The 27674-nt window shown below is 41.0% G+C and overlaps 2 protein-coding genes across 2 annotated transcripts; one reads left to right on the plus strand and one right to left on the minus strand.

Moving 5' to 3' along the window:
• Positions 1 to 3125: 3125 nt before the first annotated feature.
• riok3 (RIO kinase 3 (yeast)) lies at positions 3126 to 19633 on the minus strand. Its single transcript, XM_061965014.2, has 13 exons — positions 19344 to 19633; positions 14825 to 14940; positions 13676 to 13818; positions 13509 to 13616; positions 13332 to 13441; positions 11065 to 11208; positions 10860 to 10987; positions 9077 to 9259; positions 7391 to 7550; positions 7233 to 7313; positions 7053 to 7142; positions 3732 to 3845; positions 3126 to 3646 (listed from the first exon to the last, which is right to left on the minus strand). The coding sequence occupies exons 1-13, from the start codon at positions 19377 to 19379 to the stop codon at positions 3539 to 3541; spliced, it is 1521 nt and encodes a 506-aa protein (XP_061820998.1). The 5' UTR covers positions 19380 to 19633; the 3' UTR covers positions 3126 to 3538.
• Positions 19634 to 21628: 1995 nt separating this feature from the next.
• On the plus strand, positions 21629 to 26375 carry LOC133609429 (clavesin-1-like). The gene is made up of 8 exons (XM_061965006.2): positions 21629 to 21906; positions 23059 to 23443; positions 23505 to 23675; positions 23869 to 23987; positions 25441 to 25615; positions 25708 to 25818; positions 25885 to 26108; positions 26171 to 26375. The coding sequence occupies exons 2-8, from the start codon at positions 23345 to 23347 to the stop codon at positions 26247 to 26249; spliced, it is 978 nt and encodes a 325-aa protein (XP_061820990.1). The 5' UTR covers positions 21629 to 21906; positions 23059 to 23344; the 3' UTR covers positions 26250 to 26375.
• Positions 26376 to 27674: the final 1299 nt, after the last annotated feature.

The raw sequence follows: 27674 nt of genomic DNA on the forward strand, positions 1-27674 counted from the left end.
GAGATTTTCGGGAGAAAATTTGTCCCGGGAGGTTTTCGGGAGAGGCGCTGAATTTCGGGAGTCTCCCGGAAAATACGGGAGGGTTGGCAAGTATGGCCTGTGGACACGCACACACTGCTTATGTGTTAGAATAATTATGTATATATTATCACACTAACTTTAGTATGCTTAAAGTCCGTTGCTTTAGTTATTTCGCTATTGTGCTCAAGTTGGACTTTTCTAATCTGTGCAAGGACAAGGACTTCTTGTCTGAGGGGTGGCCTCAGCCGTAGATGTTATCTTTGTTTTAGCCCGCTAACAGCCAAGTACTTCAAGGACCTCAACGAAGACGAAGCGGGGACAAGGCGAAATCACAAGGCCCCCAGCACATTCCGTCACGTATCGTGCGTCCTGGACCTGCTTTGCATAATATATGTGACCGCTCCTTTTAGAGGCGGCCTCAGTGATGTTGACTATGGAACTCTGAATAAAAAGAGGGACGCAGGAGCTGAACCTTAGAGCGTGGGGCGAGACTGTGACTAAGTGTGCAGCTCCATGCGTTCTCCTCATGAGCTAAATTGAACTCTGTCTCTGCATGATTCCTTGCTTCTTGTCTGATTAATAGATGCCATCAGTGTTTGAACCTGAAATCTTCTTAGGCCAGGGGTATCAAACGTACGGCCCGCGGGCCGAACAGGTTTTATCCGGCCCACGTGATGAGTTTGCCAATTATAAAAGTTAGTTGCTTTTTTTTTGGAACGAAAGAAACTGCTGTTCTAAATGTGTCCACTGGATGTCACAATAGCAATTCTGTTAGGCAAGCAAACGGTTTATACCAAGGAAGAGGTAAACAGTAAAGGGGGACTGTGACTCCTCCTCCTCGATTGATTGATTGATTGAAACTTTTAGTAGTAGATTGCACAGTACAGTACATTTGACCACTAAATGGTAACACTCAAATTAGTTTTTCAACTTGCTTAAGTCGGGATCCACGTTAATCAATTCATGGTAACTGACCCTCATGAAACTTAAAACCTGCCGTTTTATGTCTTCTGCTTCGAACACATCGTCATTTGGCACCCTCCTTGCCCCAAAATATCTCTGTCAAACACCAGAAAAGTGAACTTAACCCTTTCGAATAGTTTTTACCTGCGTTTCTTACAGTTTGTTGCGTTAGCTCTGGATTGATACGTGGACATGACAAAGGAGGTATTTGATAACTAGAAGAGTTTACATGTGTTTTTTGTTCAATCCCAGAAAGACTGTGACTTAAAGTTGAATCCTGGCTTTGTAGATACACTAAGACCAAGTCTAAGCTCATTGTGTTTTTGAAACTGCACCAATTTCCTCAAGAGTTTTCAACAAATTTGAAGTGTTTTGTCCATGAGGATTATTTGTGATTTGTACATTTTCAGAATGTGCTTGTTCTATTTTTGGCCAAAGTAAAACAACCTGACTTTATTTTGAAGTTATCATGCCATGATTTTACCATTACGGCCCACTTGGGAATAGATTTTCTTCCACGCGGCCCCTGAGCTAAAATTAGTTTGAAACCCCCGCGTTTTAGGCTGAAGTGTCTGTAGTTATGAAGACGGGCTAATTACTGCTGTTTTCAGTTGCGTGAAAATTGTGGAGAATGGCGTTTTAGTAACATTTGATAATGTCATTGAAGCCTATGAAAAAGATAACACTTTAAATTCGGAAATGATGTTTATGCGCGTGCAACCTGACTGGATGCAGTGCCCTACAGCTGACAGTTAATCTAAAAATCAAATCAAATCAATTGATAAACGCTACTCATGTTCTGTTCAAATATATATTTATATACTCTATTTAAAAAGTTTCAAATTCAAGTGTTTTGGTGACAGGCCTCATGTCCTGTCAAGCTGAACTCTAGTAGGGAAACAACATGAAACTGTTATGGCTGTTCCTCAGAGGACTGTAAGAATGTTGACGCTGTCTCGTATCTTAAAAACTAATATTGATATGATAATCACACATCCTTCAGTTTTAATTAGGTACACAAGCACCTCTTATCAAGCCATGGCTCCACTCGATGGCCTTGTGAATGAAGTCTTCTCCAGTTGGACTGATATTGCCTTTTTCCATGAATTCACCCCCTTGGTTGGAAGACTTTCTGACCATGAAGTTGTTTGTCTGGGCCAGATGGGTTTTGTTTTGCCTGGACTATAAGACGACAAATATTTATTGATCGGGGTTAATTCCGCTCGGCCGTATCGACCTGAATAGATACATAGAAGTACCGGTACAATGAAACTTTGTTTTCAGCACAAACCCGTTCAAGATTAGACAAAACAGTGTACAGGGTTACAGAACAGGAACGCTGATGGGTCGCCCCATAAAAGATGGGAAAAAGGTAAAACGCTGGGGAAGGATGAGTAAAAAAAATACAACCTAGACTGGGGTCCTAAGGAGTGGGAAAAAACCTCCATAGCAAAGCACATATACATATTACAACGTACATCTCGAGATATCTAGCAACAGAGGGAAGGGAGTGCGAGGTCATGATGGTAGGCCGCAGCTCTCAGGCGCTGACCATCCATTCATCACCCCTATGGGATTTGCGTCAAGGGCGTTGGGTTGGGGTGTGTATGTGTGGCGTATATTTTTGTGGTTGCCTGTGTGTGTGTGTAAGCCCGTAGTGTGTCTCTGTTCCGCGGCCTTGATGTTTGTGCAGTCGCTAGTCCAAAGTCAACAAGTGTGAGACAAAAAGGGAGTTTGTGTCTTTGCTGTGATTTTTATCTTCCAGAAAGACCTGACCTAAGACAGTTCAAAGAACACGGGTAGAATCTAACAGCTCCATTAAAAAGTCAAACCAAAATGGTATGCATACGCAGACTATGTTTTATGCCGTGGTCACACCCTTCTTTAACTCTTCCATTTTTTGCAAGCAGAGACACAACAGGTAACAATGTGAATTTAGATTTTTTGATTTAATTCAGGGTGGCATTATGGTTATTTTATCCTCATCTCAAAAAATGTTTCTAAGTGTCTTAATTGAAGTTATCAAAATACATTTGATAGTTTTCTGGAAGTTTCTTTTATCATGTAGCCGTCACCATAATCCGCCTCGTTGCACATCTCTTTTGACTTTAGCACATGATAGAAAAGAACTCTCAATGACGTTTTGGTGTTTAGAATGTTTATTTCAACATTTCAAGACATTCTCTGTCTTTTCACACAATTGGTGACAATTATTTTCCTTCTTGGTTAAACAAAGCTGACGATCATCTCACCTCCTAACTCTCTCCCCCTCAACATGATAATTATAGAACTTAAAATCACATGATCTATTGCTCCAAATATGAACCCATCCCTCCAATCTTCCAACAGTGCGATTCCAGCTGTGTCAGGTATTCTGATGACCTCACAGTGGAACCAATCAAGATTAAGAGCTCCGCTTTCCTAAAGCAGGACCTCAACACAGTGCAGCCAGCAGGAGGCGCTGTGTCCTGCCTGAGCCAAGGAAGCGGTTGGTGGGCGGTGCCATCTTCTCAACGGCCTCTTCCAAGTGGCGAAGAGAGCGAGCCGGTGAGCGTTAGTCGTCAGAGTCTACTTCAAAAGGGGGGTCTTCAGAGGCCACGGGGAAGGTCTTCTTCCCACGCCGCTGGACGTGGTCCTCGTTCCTCTTCTCCAACGCCACGATCTGAGGGGGGACAGAACCGAACTCAAAAGGCCATACAAGATTCTGATGCTTGGACAAGAGAAAACCTTGTGTGTGTGTGTGTTACCTCAGCAAAAAACTCTGCCTCATTCTCAGCTTCAATGGGAATGTCCAGCAAGGTCACAGCGTTGAAAAGCTCAAACGTGCTCATTGCCTCGCTCACACCTCGCTTCTGGAAGAACTGTCAAACAGCAAATGCATCCCGTTAGTCTGCTAACAAACCGTAACTTCCAGACTATTAAGACGCTACTTTTTTCCTGCGCTTTGAACCCTGAAGCTTATAAAACGGTGTGGCTAATTTATAGATTTTTCTTCGCTGCCGGGCATAATGCAAATAGCAAAAAAAACACACAAAAAACAAGCAAAAACACTGAATAGGAGTGTTATTGTTTGGGCTATGGCGCCATCTTCTGGACAAGTTCAATGCAATCTTTATGTGCTTGACGCCTCAATCATTGGTATGTGTTTATTAGGAAAAAATCGATTCGAATTCGAATCGCGATTCTCAGGTTGTGCTATTCAGAATCGATTGTCATTTTTAAAAAATCGATTATTTAAAAACTTTTTTTTTTTTAATTAATCAATCCAACAAAACAATACACATCAATACCATAACAATGCAATCCAATTCCAAAACCGACCCAGCAACACTCAGAACTGCAATAAACAGAGCAATTGAGAGGAGACACAAACACGACATAGAACAAACCAAAAGTAGTGCAAACAAAAATGAATATTATCAACAACAGTATCAATATTACCGTAGTTACAATTTCAACATAGCAGTGATTAAAAATCCCTCATTGACATTATCATTAGACATTTATAAAAAATAAAAATAAAAAAGAACAATAGTGTCACATTGGCTTACACTTGCATCGCATCTCATAATCTTGACAACACACTGTGTCCAATATTTTCACAAAGATAAAATAAGTCATATTTTTGGTTCATTTAATAGTTAAAACAAATTTACATTATTGCAATCAGTTGATAAAATATTGTCCTTATAAAAGATTTTTACAAACATCTACTACTTTGCTAGCATGTCAGCAGACTGGGGTAGATCTTGCTGAAATCCTATGTATTGAATGAATAGAGAATCCCTTTGAATCGGGAAAATATCGTTTTTGAATCGAGAATCGCGTTGAATCGGAAAAATAAATAAATAAATCGATTTAGAATCGAATCGTGACCCCAAGAATCAATATTGAATCGAACTGTGGGACACCCAAAGATTCGCAGCCCTAGTGTTCATCTACAAAACCATTCTGGGTATCATTCCATCTTATCTATCTTGTCTTTTAACAAAGAAACAAGGAAGTCACAATCTTCGTTCAATGAATGTTCTGCAATTTGTCGTCTCCAAAGTAAGAACTGAACTGGGCAAGAAAGCATTTAGGTTTTCATCACCGAAGGCTTGGAATAACCTACAATGGAATCTTCAAACCTTTGTTACATTGAATGAGTTTAAAGCTTCTGTGAAAGGATTGCAGTCTACCTTGTCTGTATGCACATGTGTTACAGTATGTGAGCAAGTTTTAATGTTGTAAATGTGATGTTTTATGTGTTGTTTACTGTTTTTTAATGTAACCTTGCTGCTGCCCTCTTGGCCAGGTCTCCCTTGGAAAAGAGATCTTTGATCTCAATGGGATTTTACCTGGTTAAATAAAGACTAAATAATAAAAGTGCGGCATTGTCCTTCTGTTTAGACTGAGCTTTAAACCAGAAGTACAAGTGCCGTTCCATCTTCTAGCTTAGCTTTACTGCTAGAAAGGATTCTTCCTTCATCGTTCCTAGCAACGTTTGTAAGTTTTACAATTTAACTAAAACAATTCTTACAAAGACATGCACCTGGGGATAAGTTGATTGGCAACACTAAATAGGCCCTAGTGTGTGAAAGTGAGTGTGAATGTTGTCTGTCTATCTGTGTTGGCCTTGTGATGAGGTGGCGACTTGTCCAGGTTGTATCCCGCCTTCCGCCCAATTGTAACTGAGATAGGCTCCAGCGGCCCCAAAGGGAATAAGCGGTACAAAATGGATGGCAATTCTTACGCACTAAACCGTCTCATGTGTGATGTCTGGAGAAGTGTTTTAATACATAATTATATGTGCTATCGTAATGTAATAAAGCTAGCATTTTTAGCAATAGCTAATATGCTAACACGTATTAATAACTTACAATGGCACTCTTTTTGTACAGTTTCTTTTTCGTAAATTCACCAAAACATCACCGTGGAGTTATGGAGTCTGTTTAGCTTCCGCAGCTAGTGGGTTCATGATGAGGACTTCCGTTTTGTTTGATCAGCCGTTTTACTGCCGTGGTACAGGCACCGTTGGTAAACAAATAAGGTATGCAAATGAACATTTACAAAATCTTTTTGTGTAAATAACCCATTTCACAGCGTATATACACTATATTGCCAAAAGTATTTGGCCACCTGCCTTCACTCACATATGAAGTTGAAGTGGCATCCCATGGAATTGTCCAAAATGTTTTGGTATCCTGGAGCATTCAAAGTTCCTTTCACTGAAACTAAGGGGCCAAGCCCAACTCCTGAAAAACAACCCCACACCATAATTCCTCCTCCACCAAATTTCACAGTCGGCACAATGCAGTCCGAAATGTAGCGTTCTCCTGGCAACCTCCAAACCCAGACTCGTTCATCAGATTGCCAGATGGAAAAGCGTGACTCATCAGTCCAGAGAAGGCATCTCCACTGCTCTAGAGTCCAGTGGTGACATGCTTTACACCACTGCATCCCATGCTTTGCATTGGACTTGGTGGTGTATGGCTTAGATGCAGCTGCTCGGCCATGGAAACCCATTCCATGAAGCTCTATGCGTACTGTACGTGGGCTAATTGGAAGGTCACATAAAGTTTGGAGCTCTGTAGCAACTGACTGTGCAGAGAGTCTTTGCACTATTCACTTCAGCATCCGCTGACCCCTCTCTGTCAGTTTACGTGGCCTACCACTTGGTGGCTGAGTTGCTGTTCTTCCCAAACTCTTCACTTTTCTTATAATAAAGTTGACTTTGAAATATTTAGGATCGAGGAAATTTCACCACTGGATTTGTTGCACAGGTGGCATCCTATGACAGTTCCACGCTGGAAATCACTGAGAGCGGCCCATTCTTTCACAAATGTTTGTAGAAACAGTCTCCATGCCTAAATGCTGGATTTTATACACCGGGCCAAGTGATTAGGACACCTGATTCTCATCATTTGGATGGGTGGCCAAATACTTTTGGCAATATAGTGTATCTGCAGTGTGGCTAATATACAGAAAACTATTTTTTTCTTCAAATATTTAGTGGGTGCTGCTTATATGCCAGTGTGCACTCTATAGTCTGAAAAATACGGTAGTTTGAAGTTAGTGTGTGCTACCGTGGAAACGTTCTTGCAGTCTCTGAAGAGGAATTCCAGGCCATGAGGATGCAACGGCTCAACGGACTGACTGACGTCTATAAGCCACACCTGCCACACAAGCATGTAACAAAATCATGACGCAATGACGACTTAAAAGCATATCACTGATGTGAAGAAAAGGAGGAGAGAAAGTGTTACCTTTCCTTGGTGCCACAGCATATTGTATTCACTGAGGTCAGCATGAACCAGATTACACTTCTGATACAGTTGCTGCATCATCTAATACACACACACACACACATATGCGTTAACACTTATGTAGATACACTTGGTGTGTGTGTTGGCAGCTTGCTTACATTTAAGACCTGGTAGTAAGCGTCCCTCATGTCGTCAGAGCTCAGCATGACGTCCTTCAGTTTAGGAGCGGGGATGTGATCTTTGCCAATGAATGACATCACAAGGATGTGTTTCCTCAACATGACCACATCTGGACACGGAATCCCCACCTTCTTCATCCTAAGCACACACACAGACACACACACGCACACGCGTGAGCATACCAGGGTTTCCGCCACGGCAAAATAAAAGCCACTACACCTTAAAGATGAGGTGTTTTTTTTTTTACCTGAAAACAAATTAAAGTAATATATTGGTTAAATGGATGTATAAATGGCTTATTATTTGCGCACCATTGACTATTGGTGCAGTGAAAATTCGGCCGATATACTAAATGTGCAAGGTGCAAATATTAAGAGGACAGTGGGGCTCGTTTAAGGAGAGAAAATGCAGCTGGAGCAGAAGTGCAGAGCAAGTGTGAGGTCAGGCTCGCTGCAGTTCTTGCTGTTCGTCGCAAACATCAAGCAATAGAAGCAAATAATTACCAAACACCAGTTAGGTTTCCAATACTGCCAGAAAAAGATGCTAGATTTGCTGCTAGTCGTTTAAAATAGAGAAAAAGTCACTAAAAATGTTGGATAAGTTTCTAGAAACTTCAAAAATTCTGAAAGTACATTGTAAAATAAGCTGCAACTATTAAAAAATACAGCAAAATGATACACGAAAAATGATATATTGATTATAAATAATAACTAGAGATGTCCGATAATGGCTTTTTGCCGATATCCGATATTCCGATATTGTCCAAATCTTAATTACCGATTCCAATATCAACCGATACCGATATATACAGTCGTGGAATTAACACATTATTATGCCTAATATTGTTGTGATGCCCCGCTGGATGCATTAAACAATGTAACAAGGTTTTCCAAAATAAATCAACTCAAGTTATGGAAGAAAATGCCAACATGGCACTGCCATATTTATTATTGAAGTCACAAAGTGAATTATTTTTTTTAACATGCCTCAAAACAGCAGCTTGGAATTTGGGACATGCTCTCCCTGAGAGAGCATGAGGAGGTTGAGGTGGGCGGGGTTGAGGAGTGTGTGTGTGTGTGTGTGTGTGGGGGGGGGGCTTGTATTGTAGCGTCTCGGAAGAGTTAGTGCTGCAAGGGGTTCTGTGTATTTATGTTGTGTTACGGTGCGGATGTTTTCCCGAAATGTGTTTGTCATTCTTGTTTGGTGTGGGTTCACAGTGTGGTGCATATTTGTAACAGTGCTAAAGTTGTTTATACGGCCACCCTCAGTGTGACCTGGCAAGTATGACTGGGAGACACAACTGCTCTGTACTTCTCCCTACGTCCGAGAACCACTCCGTACAGCAGCGTTTTAAAAAGTCATACATTTTACTTTTTGCAACCGATACTGATAATTTCCGATATTACATTTTAAAGCATTTATCGTCCGATAATATCGGCAGCCCCATATTATCGGACATCTCTAATAATAACAGATAATTGTTTAAATGTATGTATACTTTTTCAGGCCTTTTAAAAGTAAATATGTGCATCATCACATATATTGAAAACTATACAATGTCATACTGACCACGTCCCTAGCCCCGCCCCACCACAGGTAAGTTGGCATCTAAAGGGAAAGGCTGAGTCCAGTACACATCTTAGCTCTGATGGGGACATGGTTACCTGGACAGGTTGTGCATCTCCTTCTCGGCCCAAAGTCTGATGATCTTTCGCGGGTTGAGCTTTGTGAAGCGGTCAATGAAGCGGTAGTCGTCTTTGATGTAGCGGTCTCGGTTCTTGAACTCGTTGAGAGTAGTCTTGAACACCTTGAGGACCACCTCGTCTGGGATGGGCTGCTCGTCCAGGCTGATGCACACCGACACACACATTTAACATAGGGCTGGGCGATGAAACAATAGCAATATATATTGCGATAAACATGTAATAGATATTATTAAAACAATTTCACAATTTGTTTTCTATGTCGATAGAAAACGGAAGTTTTAGGAACAATTTCCCTTGTGGATCATTAAAGTTTGTCTAAGTCTAAGTTGCGAGGCAAGGTTGGTTGCCTGATCAAAGGCACTCGCTGTCTATTACCCAAGTAACGCAGGAAGTGATCACTGATCAGTGAGAGTAAAACGCTAACAGCCAATCAGGTATCAGTATGAACTATCAAGTGTTATTGCGCCATCCTGTCATTCTCTGCATGGAGTGAGAAGAAAAACTAAAAATGAGTGCTGCATCGAGAGAAGAAATTGTCGATAAACAGAAAAAGTCTTCTTGACAGTAGAAGTTTTTGCTTTTTTTTATTTTTATTTTTTTAAACGGACCTTAGTTAGATCATTGTTGACCACCTAAGCCGTGCTCACCCTTTAGTGCACAGCTGTAACTTCCTGGCACTAAACCTGCAGAAAATAGTTCTTCTCAGGCTTCTCTAGGTTTACATTTTTACACTATTCTGTTACACTTTATTAAGCATTTCTTTAGGGCTGCAACTAACAACTAATTTGATGATCGATTAATCTGTCGATTATTACTTCGATTAATCGATTAATAATTGGATAAAAGAGACAAACTACATTTCTATACTTTCCGGTATTTTATTGGAAAAAAAAAACAGTATACTGGCACCATACTTATTTTGATTATTGTTTCTCAGCTGTTTGTACATGTTGCAGTTTATAAATAAAGGTTTATAAAAAATAAAATTAAAAAATAAATAAAATTAAAAAGTAGCCTCTGCGCATGCACATAGCATAGATCCAACAAATCGATGACTAAATTAATCGCCAACTATTTTTATAATCGATTTTAATCGATTAGTTGTTGCAGCCCTACATTTCTTACATATTCCTTATTTTTGCACCTTCATTTAATAGCTTATTGTTAATTGTTCAATGGGAATTTTATATTTTTTCTTATATTGATGGTTTGAGTGTTTTCCATGCTTATGTTGACATTTCCTTTCTGCCTTGATAGCTGAGTGGATTATAGCCAGAGGAAGGTTACATTCTAAATAAAAATGTCCACAATATATTTTCGATACGTCATAAAAAATATCAATAAGTTAATGATAAAGTACCAATGATTGTCACACACACACTAGGTGTGGTGAAATTTGTCCTCTGCATTTGACCGATCCCCTTGTTCACCCCCTGGGAGGTGAGGGGAGCAGTGAGCAGCAGCGGTTCTGCGCCCGGGAATACTTTTTGGTGATTTAACCCCCAATTCCAACCCTTGATGCAGGGAGGTAATGGGTCCCATTTTTATAGTCTTTGGTATGACTCGGTTTGGTTTGAACTCACAACCTACCGATCTCAGGCCACTGAGTAAGTCAATAATCGTCAATATCAACCAACATAAAACCCTTACATCGTGATACAGTTTTCAGCCATATCGGCCAGCCCTAATTTCACACATGGACACTGAAGGTGTCCTTCTCACCAATGCTAACTTAGCTCACCTTCCTCCATTAGCATGGAAGACGACCGACTCTTTCCCGGTGCTGATGCAGCCATTGATGTTGTCCAGCACGCCGGCGTTCACCATCTTGTACATGAGCAGACGAGTGCGAGGGTCCACGGCTTGCTCCTGTTATGAAGGACGAGAAGCGTGTCTTTGAGTCGAGAGGGCATTAAAGCAGATGGGAAGGTGGCACGAGGACTCACAGCGGTCGAGTGCTCCTTCTTCTCGTGCAGTCTCGCGCTGCGTTTCTGCTCGTTGTGGCAGTGCTGCTTCAGTGAGTTGTACACCTGATTGGACAACTTCAGGTCCATGCCCAGACCGTCACCAACGTGCACCTCGGGGGCAAACTGGAGGAGAAGCCAGAATCATACTACAGTACTGACCAACAGTGTGTAATTCCATATATACCATAGGGCTGGACAATAAATAGAGTCTAAATCGCTCCACCGAATTGCGAAATAAAACAAGAATCTGCACAATATCAGGGAAATTTGACATAATTGTGAGTGACATGCTGTCATTGTGAGAAGGAACATTTGTTTGGGAAGATAATGTGTTTTGTATAGCTCATTCTAGTCAAGTTCAGAACAATAGCACACTTAAATGATAATGATAAATGGGTTGTACTTGTATAGCGCTTTTCTACCTTCAAGGTACTCAAAGCGCTTTGACACTACTTCCACATTTACCCATTCATACACACATTCACACACTGATGGAGGGAACTGCCATGCAAGGCGCTAACCAGCACCCATCAGGAGCAAGGGTGAAGTGTCTTGCTCAGGACACAACGGACATGACGAGGTTGGTACTAGGTGGGGATTGAACCAGGGACCCTCGGGTCGCGCATGGCCATTCTTCCACTGCGCCACGCCGTCCCCTCCCTCCCTTCACAATAAGAGCGCTGTTTCAAAAGAGGTACAGTATACAAGGATAGTGTACTTCAATTATTATAATGTTTGGACTTGAAATACCGGTCAAAATTGTCCAAAGATGTACCGTATTTTCCGCACCATTAGCCGCACCTAAAAACCACAAATTTACTCAAAAGCTGACAGTGCGGCTTTTAACCCGGTGCGCTTTATATATGGATAAATATTAAGATTCATTTTCATAAAGTTTCGATCTCGCAACTTAGGTAAACAGCCGCCATCTTTTTTCCCGGTAGAACAGGAAGCGCTTCTTCTTCTACGCAAGCAACCGCCAAGGTAAGCACCCGCCCCCATAGAACAGGAAGCGCTTCTTCTACTGTAAGCAACCACCCGCCCCCGGAAGAAGAAGAAAAAACGCGCGGATATCACCGTACGTTTCATTTCCTGTTTACATCTGTAAAGACCACAAAATGGCTCCTACTAAGCGACAAGGATCCGGTTCATGAAAAGACGCAATCTCTCCATCCGCACACGGATTACTACCGTATTTCACAGCAACTGATATTCCTGTGAACCGCACTGTGGAACGGGAGCACGTACGGTGAATATTCGCACCACAGGGAATGAGAAGTCATCCTTCACTGTGGTTCTAGCTTGCCATGCTAACTTCCACCCAGGGTGATATTCAAAAGGAAGACCTTGCCAAAAGAGACCTTTCCAGCCGGCGTCATCATAAAAGCTAACTCGAAGGGATGGATGAAGAAAAGATGAGCGAGTGGTTAAGGTAAGTTTAAGTTTACGCGAAGAGGCCGGGTGGCTTTTTTCACGCAGCTCTGTCCATGTTGATATACGTATGTTTGTGATTGCACATTTGCGTACATTTTGGGAGTGAACAGAGTTGTTAGAACGCTGGTTTTTAATATATTATTAAAGTTTGACTGACCTATCTGACTGTTTTTTTGACATTCCTTTAGCGCAGTTAGATGCGGCTTACAACACGGGGCGGCTTATTGGTGGACAAAGTTTTGAAATATGCCGTTCATTGAAGGCGCGGCTTTTAACCCAGGGCGCCTTATGATGCGGAAAATACGGTATTGTACCAATAAATGTGAGGATTTTTGAATTTCATCAACAAACATTTTAGAAAGTGTTATCATGACACAAAAAGCCCACACTATAGTAGTAGAAGGTGTCAAAATGTAAAAAAAAGAAAAAAAAGATTTAAAAACAAACAAAACTGAATTCTATTTTTTCATATTGCTATTATCTAAAATTATTCAGTTTTTTCTTTTACGTTTAGGTGGTACAATAAAACTCATTTTTTCAAACTATTGAATTATCGTGTTATTAATCGTGATTACAATATGAATTATTAATATCAGCGTGATTATTATTTTGGCCATAATCGTCCAGCCCTAATATAACTTGACTATAAATGTCCAGCAGGGGGCCTCTAAATCCTTGAGAACCCCCAAAATTGTTGTATTGTTTTGCTTAAAAATGTTTACCTCTTTACAAACATCCAACAAGTACTTTGTGAGTACCAGGTTAAACAAAACAGCAAGATATTGTGCGTTTTCATGAATAAATGAACGTACGTTGTCCATGCGGGCAGTGTTCTTGCGGCCGCACATAACTTCATCATGTTTGGTTGTGATGTTCTTGCCTTTCCCAGTGAAACCTTTCCTGGGTGTGGTCTGAGGCTTGTCTGAATCATCACACAAACACATAATGAGCTACAGTATCAGTGGCGTCATATCCCGCAGCGGAATTACCTGCTCTGTAGGGGTCGTGTCTGGTGTCCTGCCAGTCCACCTCGTCCTCTGAGGTCTCGCTGTCCTCATACGGGTGCACCATGCGGTAGTTCTCAAAGGAGATGGACACTGCACATACACGGAGTCGATGATGACGCGTGTTTGTTTGATGACAAGTTTTACTCTACCTTTGCTTTCTCCGTTGAACTTCCTCTCCTCGCGACGCAGCTGATCGTCACACTCGCGGTCAAACTGCATCTGCAGCATCTGAGCCAGCATCAGGTCACTCTCTGTGTCCACGGTGTCGTCGGACAACATCAAACCTGCTGGACTGAACATAGACATTAGGAGCTGATAGAAAAACAGTACCGTATTTTTCGGACTATACGTCGCAGTTGTTTTCATAGTTTGGCCGGGGGTGCGACTTATACTCAGGAGCGACTTATGTGTGAAATTATTAACACATTACCGTAAAATATCAAATAATATTATTTAGCTCATTCACATAAGAGACTAGATGTATAAGATTTCATGGGATTTAGCGATTAGGAGTGACAGATTGTTTGGTAAACGTATAGCATGTTCTATATGTTATAGACTCTTACCTTAATATGTTACGTTAACATATCAGGCACGTTCTCAGTTGGTTATTTATACATTTCCCCAAAAAATGCGACTTATACTCCAGTGCGACTTACCGCATTTTTCGGACTATAAATCGCTCCGGAGTATAATTCGCACCGGCCGAAAATGCATAATAAAGAAGGAAAAAAACATATATAAGTCGCACTGGAGAATAAGTCGCATTTTTTGGGGAAATTTATTTGATAAAACCCAACACCAAGAATAGATATTTGAAAGGCAATTTAAAATAAATAAAGCATAGTGAACAACAGGCTGAATAAGTGTACGTTATATGAGGCATAAATAACCAACTGAGAACGTGCCTGGTATGTTAACGTAACATATTATGGTAAGAGTCATTCAAATAACTATAACATATAGAACATGCTATACGTTTACCAAACAATCTGTCACTCCTAATCGCTAAATCCCATGAAATTTTATACGTCTAGTCTCTTACGTGAATGAGCTAAATAATATTATTTGATATTTTACGGTAATGTGTTAATAATTTCACACATAAGTCGCTCCTGAGTGTAAGTCGCACCCCCGGCCAGACTATGAAAAATAACTGCGACTTATATATGTTTTTCCCTTCTTTATTATGCATTTTCGGCCGGTGCGACTTATACTCCGGAGCGACTTATACTCCGAAAAATACGGTATATATGTACAAGATGTAAACAGGAGACTCCGAGTAGGTCGACACTTACTCAGTGAGGCTTGGGAACGTTTGGTTCTCTTCCTCCAGTTGCCGGGCCAGCTGCTCGCTCATCACATCAGTCAGCGAGCAGGACGGGACAGCTGGTGCAGCTGGACCCCACGGGCTCTGAAGGCAACACATGACACTTTTACTACCAATGCTTTCAATTGGTTTTCATTCTTATCTTTTCCCAAGTGATTGTTGATAGCAGTACATTGTGGTCAAATTCAGACTCAGATCGGCATACAGGGTTTCCCCTGCGAGTCATTGATTGTGGCACACTGCCACGGCATAGTAAACGCCACCTCACCGTAAAAGTGTGTTTTTGACATGGATACAAGTAATATGGATGTATATATAGTGTTGACAACACGGTGTGCAATATCTGATTTTCCTTGTCTATGTCAGAAGGCTTTGAAAATTACTACTACTCAAATGAAGATTTCCAACTGGTCTTTCCAAATTGTATTTATTCCAAGTTGTTGGTGCATACTAGATCAACATATATTCATCATATGTGGCTGTGTATGTGTGGTCTCTAAATAAAAGAGGAGAAAATAATGAATACCGATACATGGCATGGGTGCATATTGTAGTAATGCTAATATAAACACAAGGTCGTTAATTGTATTAAGAGATATCCATTTAAGGGGAAACAGCACCCTCTTGTGGTAAAATGCGACAAGTTCAAGTGGGTAATTCCGCTATCACACCGTCTTGTCGTGGGGGTGATTAAACTCACAAACCAAATGAACATAAAGAACATTATCTAGGGTAATTTTACCACAGATAAAGACAAAATGAAGGTTTGTGCAATTATGACAATTAACAGAATGCTAAACTGCATACACCTTTGATTGATTTTAGTTTGAATGAATTCTGATTGTTTATATGATTGCATATTCTCATTTTAATTTGAAATATTTGTATTTATTTGAATTTTCTGTGAAGCACTTTGAATTGCCTTGTGTAGGATTTCTGCTCTATAAATAAACGTGCCTTGCCTCGCCTTACATCACGTTCAGCTACTTTACATGCATAACATTCCAGGTCGCTTCGTCACTAACAGTATGTCGTTCTGCTCTTGCCAATAACGTCACGACTGAGTCAGGTGATTGACAGCCAATCGTGGGAAGAGATAGATAGATAGATATATATATATATATATATATATATATATATATATATATATATATATATATATATATATATATATATATATATATATTTATAGCCTATTGCTGGGATGTTACTGACTCATGTCCCGCCGAATGAATACTGGTGATGGTCAAGCTCGCTCTGTTCTCAATGGGTACTAGGCGCCATTTCGCCTTTCTCGAAAAAAAAATGCCGTTTTACTGGTGTTGTTTTTAGCGTTCAAATCGCGGAAAGGATAAAAGTTTTTCCCAGAGTTCCTCGAGATGTAATCACAATGGGCTTTCGGAAAAGTGCATGATTTGTGGAAACGACAACGAAAAAATCATGCAGCTCACCCTCCAGTCCAAGGGAGCACCGTCAAAGAATGCATACGTTTGCAGTGATCACTTTGTTAAAGGCTTGTTTGATATTTATTTTAACATTTATTATTTACCATGTAAGCATTATCTTGATATTATTTTTATTTCTTAAACATGTTTGCTACGAGTGCTTCGAAAAGCACCAACTCGACGTGTCGAAATAAAAGAAAGCAATTGTGAGCAAAACCTAAAAGCTTTGACCAAAGGCAACAATTAATAAATGAAGCTTTCAGCACATACACAATGTTTACTTCTATAGTTATATTTTGATAAAGACGGTAAAAAACACGCTACCCATAAACGACGCGTGAAACAGAAAAATGCAGGGCTTATTTAGACACAAAGTCTTGATAGCCATTTACTTGACACAGCCCCACACAAAAAAATGGTAGACCGCCACGCTTTTCCAAGTTTCCATCGGTTTTGTCGTGTAGAATGGCGTCTGGAGCACAATAGTTTTATATGTCTGGGAACGCGACCAACGTATAACCGTTAATATCACTCAACAAATCTTTTTTTTTTTCATAAAGTATAGGGATCTATTGCGTTGCATAGTTTGACATTTTGCTAGTATCTGCTTTTCGTAGGAAGATTTAAGCTTCTTTTGTACTCAGTTCGCGCTCAGCTTGGTTGACCATCGCTGGTTTTCACTTCCGGGAAGAAGTCACGTGTCAGAATACAAGCAATTGATTAGTGACGCATCAAGAAAATGTGACGAGTTAGGGAATACAAATATTGGGGGCGTGCCTTAAAGGCACTGCCTTTAGCGTCATCTCTCACCTGAAAAGGAGACTATTATATATCAGGTGACTATTATATATGGCTCCGTTATCCATAGGTTTACCTATAACCCATAAAGTAGGCAGGCACGAAACTATTTCTCAGCGTGTGTTTATTCCAGCCGGCATGTTAATACACTAACACACAACATCCGGATTCCCATCATGCATTGCTTCAAAACTACGGAAATTTCCAGCCGGACAAACAATATTGGGGGCGTGCCTTAAAGGCACTGCGTTTAGCGTCGTCTCTCACCTGAAAAGGAGACTATTATATATGTCTCCGTTATCCATAAGTTTATCTATAACCCATAACACGGTGGCCGAATGGATATAGTCACCCATGAACGGTCAGAGAAGCACAAGTCGGCAGCAACGCAGTATTATGGGCCACCTTGCAAGCAACATCACGTTCTCATTTGCGGATGTTTTCAACAAATCCGTGAAGGATATGTTCCTGTATTCAGAGATCGCTCGCCTGTACTGAAATGGCAGAACAAAAGCTACTCAAATAGCGAAAGGTAAGTGTTTTTTTTTTTTTAAGTAAGCAGCAAGTACAGTACAGTTAGTAGAACAACTGTGTTTTCATTACTGTTTACTGTACTATATATATATATATATATATATATATATATATATGTGTAAGGGGTGTGGGAAAAAAATCGATTCGAATTCGAATCGCGATTCTCACGTTGTGCGATTCAGAATCGATTCTCATTTTGAAAAAAATCGATTTTTTTATTTTATGTATTTATTTAATTTTTTTTTAATTAATCAATCCAACAAAACAATACACAGCAATACCATAACAGTGCAATCCAATTCCAAAACCAAACCCAGCAACACTCAGAACAGCAATAAACAGAGCAATTGAGAGGAGACACAAACACGACACAGAACAATCCAAAAGTAGTGAAACAAAAATGAATATTATCAACAACAGTATGAATATTAGTTACAATTTCAACATAGCAGTGATTAAAAATCCCTCATTGACATTATCATTAGACATTTATAAAATTAAATCAAAATGAACAATAGTGTCACAGTGGCTTACACTTGCATCGCATCTCATAAGCTTGACAACACACTGTGTCCAATATTTTCACAAAGATAAAATAAGTCATATTTTTGGTTCATTTAATAATTTAAACAAATTTACATTATGTCAATCAGTTGATAAAACATTGTCCTTTACAATTATAAAAGCTTTTTACAAAAATCTACTACTCTGCTTGCATGTCAGCAGACTGCGGTAGATCCTGCTGAAATCCTATGTATTGAATGAATAGAGAATCCTTTTGAATTGGGAGAAAATCGTTTTTGAATAGAGAATCGTGTTGAATTGGAAAACAAAAAAAAGATTTTTAATCGAATCTTGACCCCAAGAATCGAATCGTGAGACACCCAAAGATTCACAGCCTGAATATATATAAATATAAGAAATACTTTAATTTCAGTTAATTCTAGCTATAAATATACTCCTCCCCTTTAACCCCGCGCCCCCCAAATCTCCCGAATTCAGAGGTCTCAAGGTTGGGAAGTATGGTCTGGGCTTCTCTGCTTAGGCTGCTGCCCCCGCGACCCGACCTCGGATAAAATGGATGGAATACTCAAAAAGTGTAGCCTGCGTTACATTGTACAAGAAGCATAAAAAATAGAGCGAAACGATATAAGAGAGATTCATGTTAAAACTACTAATAGCATAGATGTGTCCGATTGTTTTAGCCTTTTTAAATACAATATCTTAGCCGATTATGTAAATCATGACATCATCTCGACCCCGCCCAGACCAAGGCCCATACTGTACCGCCAGAGGTATATTGGCAATCTGTGGGAAACACACAACATAATGCTGATCATCTTCACAATATATTGGATGTTTGTTCTAAAAATATGCCAATGACTCAGGGAAAAACCATGAAACTATTTTAAGCACCTGCCATGTCCCGTGTGACCGCAAACGTTGACGCATGTATGGACATTTACGTGAAAGTACCCACCATTATTGACGTTTTTTTGTGAATAAGGAAAACTTTATAAACGTACATCGAAACAAAACGATGACGTCACTTGGCTGTTTTCAGGCGACTGCTAAGAAATGAAGCCTGCGAGGCGGCCATATTGGCTACAACAAATAGCTCGCTAACATTCCCCAGTTACCTTTTACTGACAAAACACGACCCAGTGTAAACATACCACAATTAAAACATGGCTTAAAAGTCGGGCTTACCTTTTGTGTATGAGCTGTCACTACACTTTGATCCATGATTGTCACCTTTATTTCCTCGAGTGAATGGTGGCTAATGACGAAGCTAACGTAGGTCAATTAAATGTCCAAAACAACAAGACGACAGTGTAAACACGACGTTAAAGGCAAATATAAATGTTGTGGTAGTGCCGGTAACGATTCAAATAGGACTGAGGCGAGGTTATAAGGACTAAAAATGGTCGTAAATGGACAGAGGCGGTGGACGTGCTTTCCGTAAGGAGAGAACCTTAGAACAGCCGGAAGTGCGTCACTCGGTCCACTCAGCAGAATGAGTGGGCGGGTCAATGCAGATATCACACCGATACCAAGGGGCGTATCAGCTTCTCGTCAATACCGGCGTGGTATAGATCGATATTTTATTTTCGATACACTTGAGGGCTTTGGATGCAATAAAACATGCAATAAAACACTTTTTGTATGCTTGTACATAAAAAAGTGAATTAATTTTCGGACATGTACCTCAGAATTGGCTGAAAAAAAGATAAACACTTAATGAATATCCTACCATGTGGCCCGTAAAAAGACCATCACTAGGATATGGATATCCCAAGAGAGCCCAACGTTGAAGCAATGGATGGAAATCACAACGGACATCTATAAAATGGAGAAGATAACTGCTTTTATTAATTATAAATTGGAGAAATTTACTTCATACTGGGAAAAATGGGTCAATTAGATAGATAGATAATAGATAGTACTTTATTGATTCCTTCAGGAGAGTTCCCTCAGGAAAATTAAAATTCCAGCAGCAGTGTACAGAGTTGAGATCAAATTTAAAAAAGTAAAAAGTAAAATAATGGGGGTATAAATGGAAACAAAATAGAAAAATATTACAATAAGAATAAAAATAAAAAGCAACAATGAGAATAAAAATATAACAGTAAAATAAGAATATAACAAGAGAAACTATGTCACGCCCCCATAAGCCTGATTTTAATTTCTCGAATTAGTGATAAAAAAAAGAAAAAAGAATTACTCCCTTTTTTGTCTATATATTTAAAAAAAAATATATTATTTACTATCTGTTTGTATTTTATTTTATTTCTAATTATTATTATTATTTTATTTTTTTACTTGTTTTTCCTTAATTAATTGATTTATTTGTAAATATTATTATTTTGTTTTCTTGCTGTTTTTTTCTTTTTTGGAGGGGGGGGGCATCACTGGGATATAAACAAAAACATATTTTGATATTTAGGGCAGACAACAAATATATGAAATATGTAAATATGATGTAATGGATAGGAAGGAGGTAGCGACTTGTCCAGGGTGTACCCCGCCTTCCGACTGAATTGATTAACGTCGACCCCGACTTAAACAAGTTAAAAAAAATCTTATTCGGGTGTTACCATTTAGTGGTCAATTGTACGGAATATGTACTGTACTGTGCAATCTACTATTAAAAGTCTCAATCAATCAATGCAGCTGAGATGCTCCAGCACCCCCTGTGATCCCAAAAGGGACAAGCGGTAGGAAATGGATGGCTGAATGGATAGGAAATGTCTAATGCTGGATGTCAATAAAAATTAAATGAAAAAAAAGAAACATGAATTAAGTTAACGTTTTATATTTTTGATGCTATTAAAATCTTATATTGTTTCTTTCATATATTTTTAAACTGTTTACTAATATGTTTGTTGATATTCTGTGCCTATAATATGTGTCCAGTGTTTTCGTGTGAACATCATAATCATGATAAAAAAAAAAAAAAAAGGCAAAATCATTCAAAAATCGTGAACATTTTTAAGTACAGTACAGCACAGCACAGCAGTTACACGGTGCCGAATCGATACCAAAATTGGCAGTATCGCCCAACCCCACCGTCGAGGCACCTTTACAATAATAAATGAAACGCTTTACAATGATATGAGCTTGGTTTAAAGTATAAATAACAACCACACTGCCGTTTTCCAGCAAATATTTCGTGATTATAATACACGCACAACTGCTTTTACTGTACACGAAAACATTTCAATAACATATTGAAGAGGATCCGTCATTATCAGTCAATTTCATAATTCTGAAGCGACGTATTTAGTTTCAAAATAAATGTAATGTTAGACCAAACTGTTTCTTTTGGACACAAAATATCGCTGATTTATTAATTTGGTAATTTTTAAACTGAACGTGATTATTTGCAGAATATTTTAGTCAACACAACAAGCATCCCCTGGTGATGCGCGGTGGAGGGGAGACATTATTGTGGAATTCTGGACCGGAAGTGCTACTGTGTATTAAACGAAGAGGACAGCAACGGAGCATCCTGACGTCTTTCTCGACACATCGCGGTCATCGTGCGTCCTCGTCCACGATAAAATGTTCTCCCGAGTCGTACAAAGAAGACATTAAATCATTTTTAACTTCCATCTTTTAGTTTTGTGTCCAGCTTGTTGATTTGGACGGATATTCTTATGCGTGTAATCCTGATGGCCGACACCGTCCTCAGCATCAGGACCAGCACAGGAGGGCCGGAGAGGCAGGGACGCGCTGGACTCCAGCAACACACCTAGCAGGTGGCTTCAGCGTGAGTACCAATGAACGTGTAAAAAAATGAAGAGGGTGAACATTTGTTTCACACAGTAAAATGTAAGAACACCTCTGTGCATGCACATGTCACGTCATCCGTGGGTCACATCATTTTGGGGAGCTTTGAGGTTGTGTGTGTGTGTGTGTGTAGGGTCATCTGCACCCACACTCGAGCCCAGAGGATATGAGGCTAAATGTGAAAGGATTATTTTTCATAATCTGAATGAAAATACAGTCTGAAGAGGTTTTAAATTGTGAAAACATGAAGTCTAATTATTTATATGTATTATCTTAACCAGTGTTTTTCAACCTTTTTTGAGCCAAGGCACATTTTTTGAAACTCAGTTGACAGTAAAAAGTCGTTGTCGCAATTGTTGGATATGACTTTAAACCATAACCAAAAATGCATCACTATAGCTCTTGTCTCAAAGTAGGTGTAATGTCACATCACGCCGTGACTTATTTGGAGTTTTTTTCTGTTTTCCTGTGTGTATTGTTTTAGTTCTTGTCTTGCGCTCCTATTTTGGTGGCTTTTTCTCTTTTTTTGGTAAAATTTCCTGTAGCAGTTTCATGTCTTCCTTTGAGCGATATTTCCCGCATCTACTTTGTTTTAGCAATCAAGAATATTTCAGATGTTTTTATCCTTCTTTGTGGGGACATTGTTGATTGTCATGTCATGTTCGGATGTACTTTGTGGACGTCGTCTTTGCTCCACAGTAAGTCTTTGCTGTCGTCCAGCATTCTGTTTTTGTTTACATTGTAGTCAGTTCAGTTTTAGTTGTGTTCTGCATAGCCTTCCCAAAGCTTCAATGCCTTTTCTTAGCGGCACTCACCTTTTGTTTATTTTTGGTTTAAGCATTAGACATCTTTTTACCTGCACGCTGCCTCCCGCTGTTTCCGACATCTACAAAGCAATTAGCTACCGGCTGCCACCTACTGATATGGAAGAATATTACATTGGTACTCTGCCGAGCTCTAGACAGCACCGACACTCAACAACAACACGTCATTTGCAGAGTAATTACTGGTTTGCAAAAGATATTTTTAACCCAAATAGGTGAAATTAGATAATCTCCTACGGCACACCAGACTGTACACATTGGTTGAAAAACACTGGTCTTATCTGTTATTATTATTATTATCTATCCAGGAGTCCCCACGTTTGACCACGTTGCCTTCACTGACCTTTGGCATTCCTTCAACGCACCAGCAAGAGTTCCCCAATTTGCATATCCTTGTCAAGCTGTTGAAATGTCCGGTGCCGGACGCCGTGACGGAGCACCACAGGTGGGCCCGGCGCTCTGCACTCGCTAGAAGCCTGCCTTGATTGAACAAGACGTGAAATGACGATTGCCAAGTTGGTGAGGAGCGACACGACTTGTCTCAGTGGACTGTGACCAGGCGGACATCTTTTGTGGGCAAGAACAAGGTGCAAGATGTCTCAGCACCACACGGGCCTCAGCTCCGACACCACGGAGAAGGCTCGCTTAGAACTGAACGAGAACCCGGACACGCTGCACCAGGACATCCAGCAGGTAACTCCGGCTAAAACCCAGCTGGCATTAGCCCTGCGCTAACCGCGCCCTCTGATCCTAGGTGCGGGACATGATTGTGACTCGACCCGACATCGGCTTCCTGCGAACGGACGACGATTTCATCCTGCGCTTTCTGAGAGCCAGGAAGTTCGACCAGGTGGAGACGTTCCGCCTGCTGGCTCAGTATTTCCAGTTCCGACAGCAGAACCTGGACATGTTCCAGAGCTTCAAGGTCAGGAACTTCTTCTGTGTCGTCGCAAGTTGCCTGATCCCAAACACTTACCGGCAGCCTTCTGTATGCGTACTGTAGTACGGTACCTAATGTGGGCGGAACCAGAAACAGTGCTGTGTGTTGATTGGTGAATGAGGATTGGTCACCGAATGACTGTATGAGCTAAACAATTAACAAGATGCATGTGTGTCAGGTGGACGACCCGGGCATCAAGCGAGCGTTGATGGACGGCTTTCCGGGCGTGCTGGAGATTCCGGACCAACACGGGCGAAAGATACTCATTCTGTTCGCTTCCAACTGGGACCAGAGCAGGTGACCACACGTCACTTAGGTTCTACTGGCCCAGAAAAGCAGTAGAACTTCCTTAAGTGAATCCAGATGACAGGAATTTAAGTAACAAGTTCTCTTTATATGTTTTCTTGCTCCTGAAAATAAATCTGGCAGTTATTTCCCACAATCTCAATTTGAGTAATGGCAGCTAGCTAACTGTACTTGGAACGCCCCCCCCTTCTCATCGCCAGACTCGATATGCCGCCCCATCTTGGTGGGACATCATCTACAGAACTGGAACCTATTTCCCCACATAGACAGTGTGGATAAGGGCATGTAAAACTAGTATTTGTATCGTTTGTGTCGCCCTGGTCCATGATTACTTCAAAGCTGATATGGTTAACATAATGATTATTGGGACCCTCCGTCTTCCCTTCTTTGGGGGAGGAGTCCACCCAGATCATTTCGTTCTCAGGATCTAGAATTGACGTTTAACAATTTATTCACCAAAACAGAAGTACAATACCAGCGCTGTGAGAAAACGAACCAAGCTATCAAAATGACAAAGCAGTCTATAAAATGGTCGCCCGTCTCTCATGCTTTTGTCCACCTAGGTTGGATCGAAAACTGAAAGTTACCTTGACGTGTGTGCCGAGCACACACAGCTCGCTCTTCACTGTCTCCAGGCTGGTACTTCATGACACCAATAATAATATGTGTGTGAGAGTACATAGAACACAGGGTGTGTTTATTTCTTCGAGCAAAACCAAGGCCAATACTTAGGCGTTCTGCTCTGCTTAAAGGTGGAAAATATTCCTCTAACATGAGCATAAAAGTAATATAAAATAATCAGCATTTCCGGACTTTCCTTCTCTTCCATAGATTTTCCTCAAGCATCAGTAGAAGAGGACGCAAAATACAATACTAGCGGCTTACCTTCTTTTTTCTCTCGTTTTTGAGTTCTGCTGTTCTGTTGCTATTTCCCCGCAGGTTTTGACTCAGTTTTTCTCCACTCGAGGGTGCTCCTGGTTTTTGGGATCACATCTGGTTTGAGTCTTTTACACTTTTTCCATCCAAACTTAGAACAAAACCCTGTTCTTTCAAAGTCATAATCCTTAAAATGAGTGCTTGAAATTACACTCCTCTCACTTGGTCTGCCTCAGTCAATTTGGGGAGGTTTCATACTTTCCTCATATCGCCATCATGCTTTAAATTCCACATGAAAATACCATGATTCAGGATGAAGATGCTACCAAGGCACAAACTTGGGACTACAAAATTGCTTCCAGTCTTCTGTAGGTGACGCCCGCATTTTGGAGCTAAAAGTGGGCTGAAACTCATAACCTAAAATCCCGACTGTTTTTGTTTTGCAGACATAATTTTTAGGTCCAGAACTATAATTAAGTGCCAATGAAGTCAGCATTAGAGGGACCCTTTAGTATAAACTTGTCCTCAGTTATTCATGTTCCATAAGTGGCTCTGCCCCTCCTTGCAGGAACTCCTTCACGGACATCTTGCGAGCCATCCTGCTCTCCCTGGAAGTCCTGATCGAGAAGCCGGAGCTCCAGATCAACGGCTTCATCCTCATCATCGACTGGAGCAACTTCTCCTTCAAGCAAGCCTCCAAGCTCACGCCAAACATCCTCAAACTGGCCATCGAGGGCCTGCAGGTAGGTCCAATCCGGCTAGGTACAGTCCGGCTCAGTCCAGCCCACTTGACCGGGCCCCCCTCACTGATGGAAACTCTGCATTTGCTCCTCAGGACAGCTTTCCCGCTCGCTTCGGAGGGATCCATTTTGTCAACCAACCGTGGTACATCCACGCCATGTACACCATCATCAAGCCCTTCCTCAAAGACAAGACCAGGAAGCGGGTAAGAATGAGCTCCTCCTCTTCCTGTTTCTCGCCCTCTCCTATACTCACCTGCGTCCCCTTTCAGATCTTTCTCCACGGCAACAACCTCAACTCGCTCCACCAGCTCATCCAGCCCGAGTGCTTGCCATCCGAGTTTGGCGGGACGCTGCCGCCGTACGACATGGGCATGTGGGCCAGGACCCTACTGGGACCGGACTACATGGACGAGACCGAGTACACGTTGACGTACGACGCCCTGCACGTCAGGGAGAACTGCGGGGCCGGGGGGGACAAGGAGGCCATGAAGAGGTGACCTAAACTTGTGCGTTGTTTCAGTCGCGGATGAGGGCTCAACTAGTTTTGTGTTTCAGGTCTCAGTCGGTGGTCAGTCCTGCAACTCTGCGACAGACGGACCGAGAGACCAGCACTCCACTCTTGGCCCTGGACTGAACACACACACGCACGCACATATGTCCTGTCCACCTGAACTTTTTGACTTCCTGTTTCTGAGCCTGCTGCGCAACAGCAGCACACACTCTCGGTATTTGTGCGTCCCCACACACACTTAAACACACACACACACCACTAGTTAGCTTCCGAGGAGGAATGTAGACGCTACTTAATGACTATCGTGACTTTGAAATTGTGACCGCAAGGAAAACCCGAATGTTTTGTCGCCAACATCGTTTGTGAGTTGACACGCGGTGTGAACCTCGTTTGACGTTAATTGTGTTGCTAGGAATCAGCGGCAACGTAGCAAGCGGGAGACAATTATTGTTGTTGTTAGCATAGCTGCTTTGCACGGCGGCCAACGAACACCCAGCGACGTCCAAATACTGCGAACACAGAAATGATCCAAAAAAGCGTAAAACACTAATATTGGACAATAATACAGAGCACCCAATTCATGTAGCTAATGTCAACGTTAGAATGAGACCAAGTGTTTAAAAAAAAAAAGCCAACTTTCTTCTGTGCATCCTTAAAGCTTGACTCACCTTGTAGCCTGCTTAACTTCCTGGTAGTTTGCTCACTTTCTTGTAGTCTGGCTGACTTCCTGCTAGCCTTGCTAACTTCTTGGTAGCCTTGCTAACCTATTGGTAACCTTGCTAACTTCTTGGTAACCTTGCTAACTTCCTGGTAGCCTCAAGTATATCTAGCTGCGGCTGCGCAGAACTACCTTAAGTCACATACAATCTAAGTCGCTCCCAGTTTAGGTTAGGTCACGCCAACTTTAAGTCTAAGTCGCGTCCACTTAAAGACGTGCCCACAGTGGTGACGATAACAGAAGTGAAGCGTGTCTTAAACGGAAGTGAAGCTGGAGAAACAAATATGTAACACGGAAAACATTAAAAAAAATACTGCTGAAAATAAGTTAAGGTTACGGTTAAGGTTAGGTTTGGTTTTGGTCAGAGTTGGCGTTAGGGTTGCATAAAATCAGCGGAAAAAGCAATACATTCAACAACCGAAATAATAACCATTTGTGCGTTTAATTAGGGTTAGGGTTACTAACTTCCTGGAGAAGGGAAGCCGCGTCCACTCTAAGTCGTGTCCACTCTAAGTTGTCTTAAAAACATCGCCCACAGTGGCCCACACTTGCCTTGTAACGTGATCCAAGATGGCTAATACAACGCACCATGGTTGTTATTATTTCGGTTGTTGTATTTATTGCTTTTTTTGCTGATTATATGCAACCCTAACCAAAACCCAATCATAACCTTAACCCTAACTTCTTTTCAGCAGTATTTTTTTAAATTTTTGATTTCTATGTTATGTATTGTCTTTCCAGCTTCACTTCCGTTTAAGACACGCTTCACTTTTGTTGTCATCACGTCTTTAAGTGGCAAGACTTAGACTTAAAAGTGGGCGCAACTGTTA

The sequence above is a fragment of the Nerophis lumbriciformis genome, linkage group LG07 (genome assembly GCF_033978685.3).
Source record: "Nerophis lumbriciformis linkage group LG07, RoL_Nlum_v2.1, whole genome shotgun sequence".
Classification (NCBI taxonomy): domain Eukaryota; kingdom Metazoa; phylum Chordata; class Actinopteri; order Syngnathiformes; family Syngnathidae; genus Nerophis; species Nerophis lumbriciformis.

Coding starts and splice junctions, on each gene's coding strand:
- riok3 (XM_061965014.2), bottom strand. CDS start 19,379: ATGGATCAAAGTGTAGTGACAGCTCATACACAAAAG. Junction 14,941..19,343: donor TGACAGCTCATACACAAAAG/GTAAGCCCGACT, acceptor TGTTGCCTTCAG/AGCCCGTGGGGTCCAGCTGC. Junction 7,143..7,232: donor TGCTGTGGCACCAAGGAAAG/GTAACACTTTCT, acceptor CTTGTGTGGCAG/GTGTGGCTTATAGACGTCAG.
- LOC133609429 (XM_061965006.2), top strand. CDS start 23,345: ATGTCTCAGCACCACACGGGCCTCAGCTCCGACACCACGGAGAAGGCT. Junction 23,444..23,504: donor TGCACCAGGACATCCAGCAG/GTAACTCCGGCT, acceptor CTCTGATCCTAG/GTGCGGGACATGATTGTGAC. Junction 25,616..25,707: donor TGGCCATCGAGGGCCTGCAG/GTAGGTCCAATC, acceptor TTTGCTCCTCAG/GACAGCTTTCCCGCTCGCTT.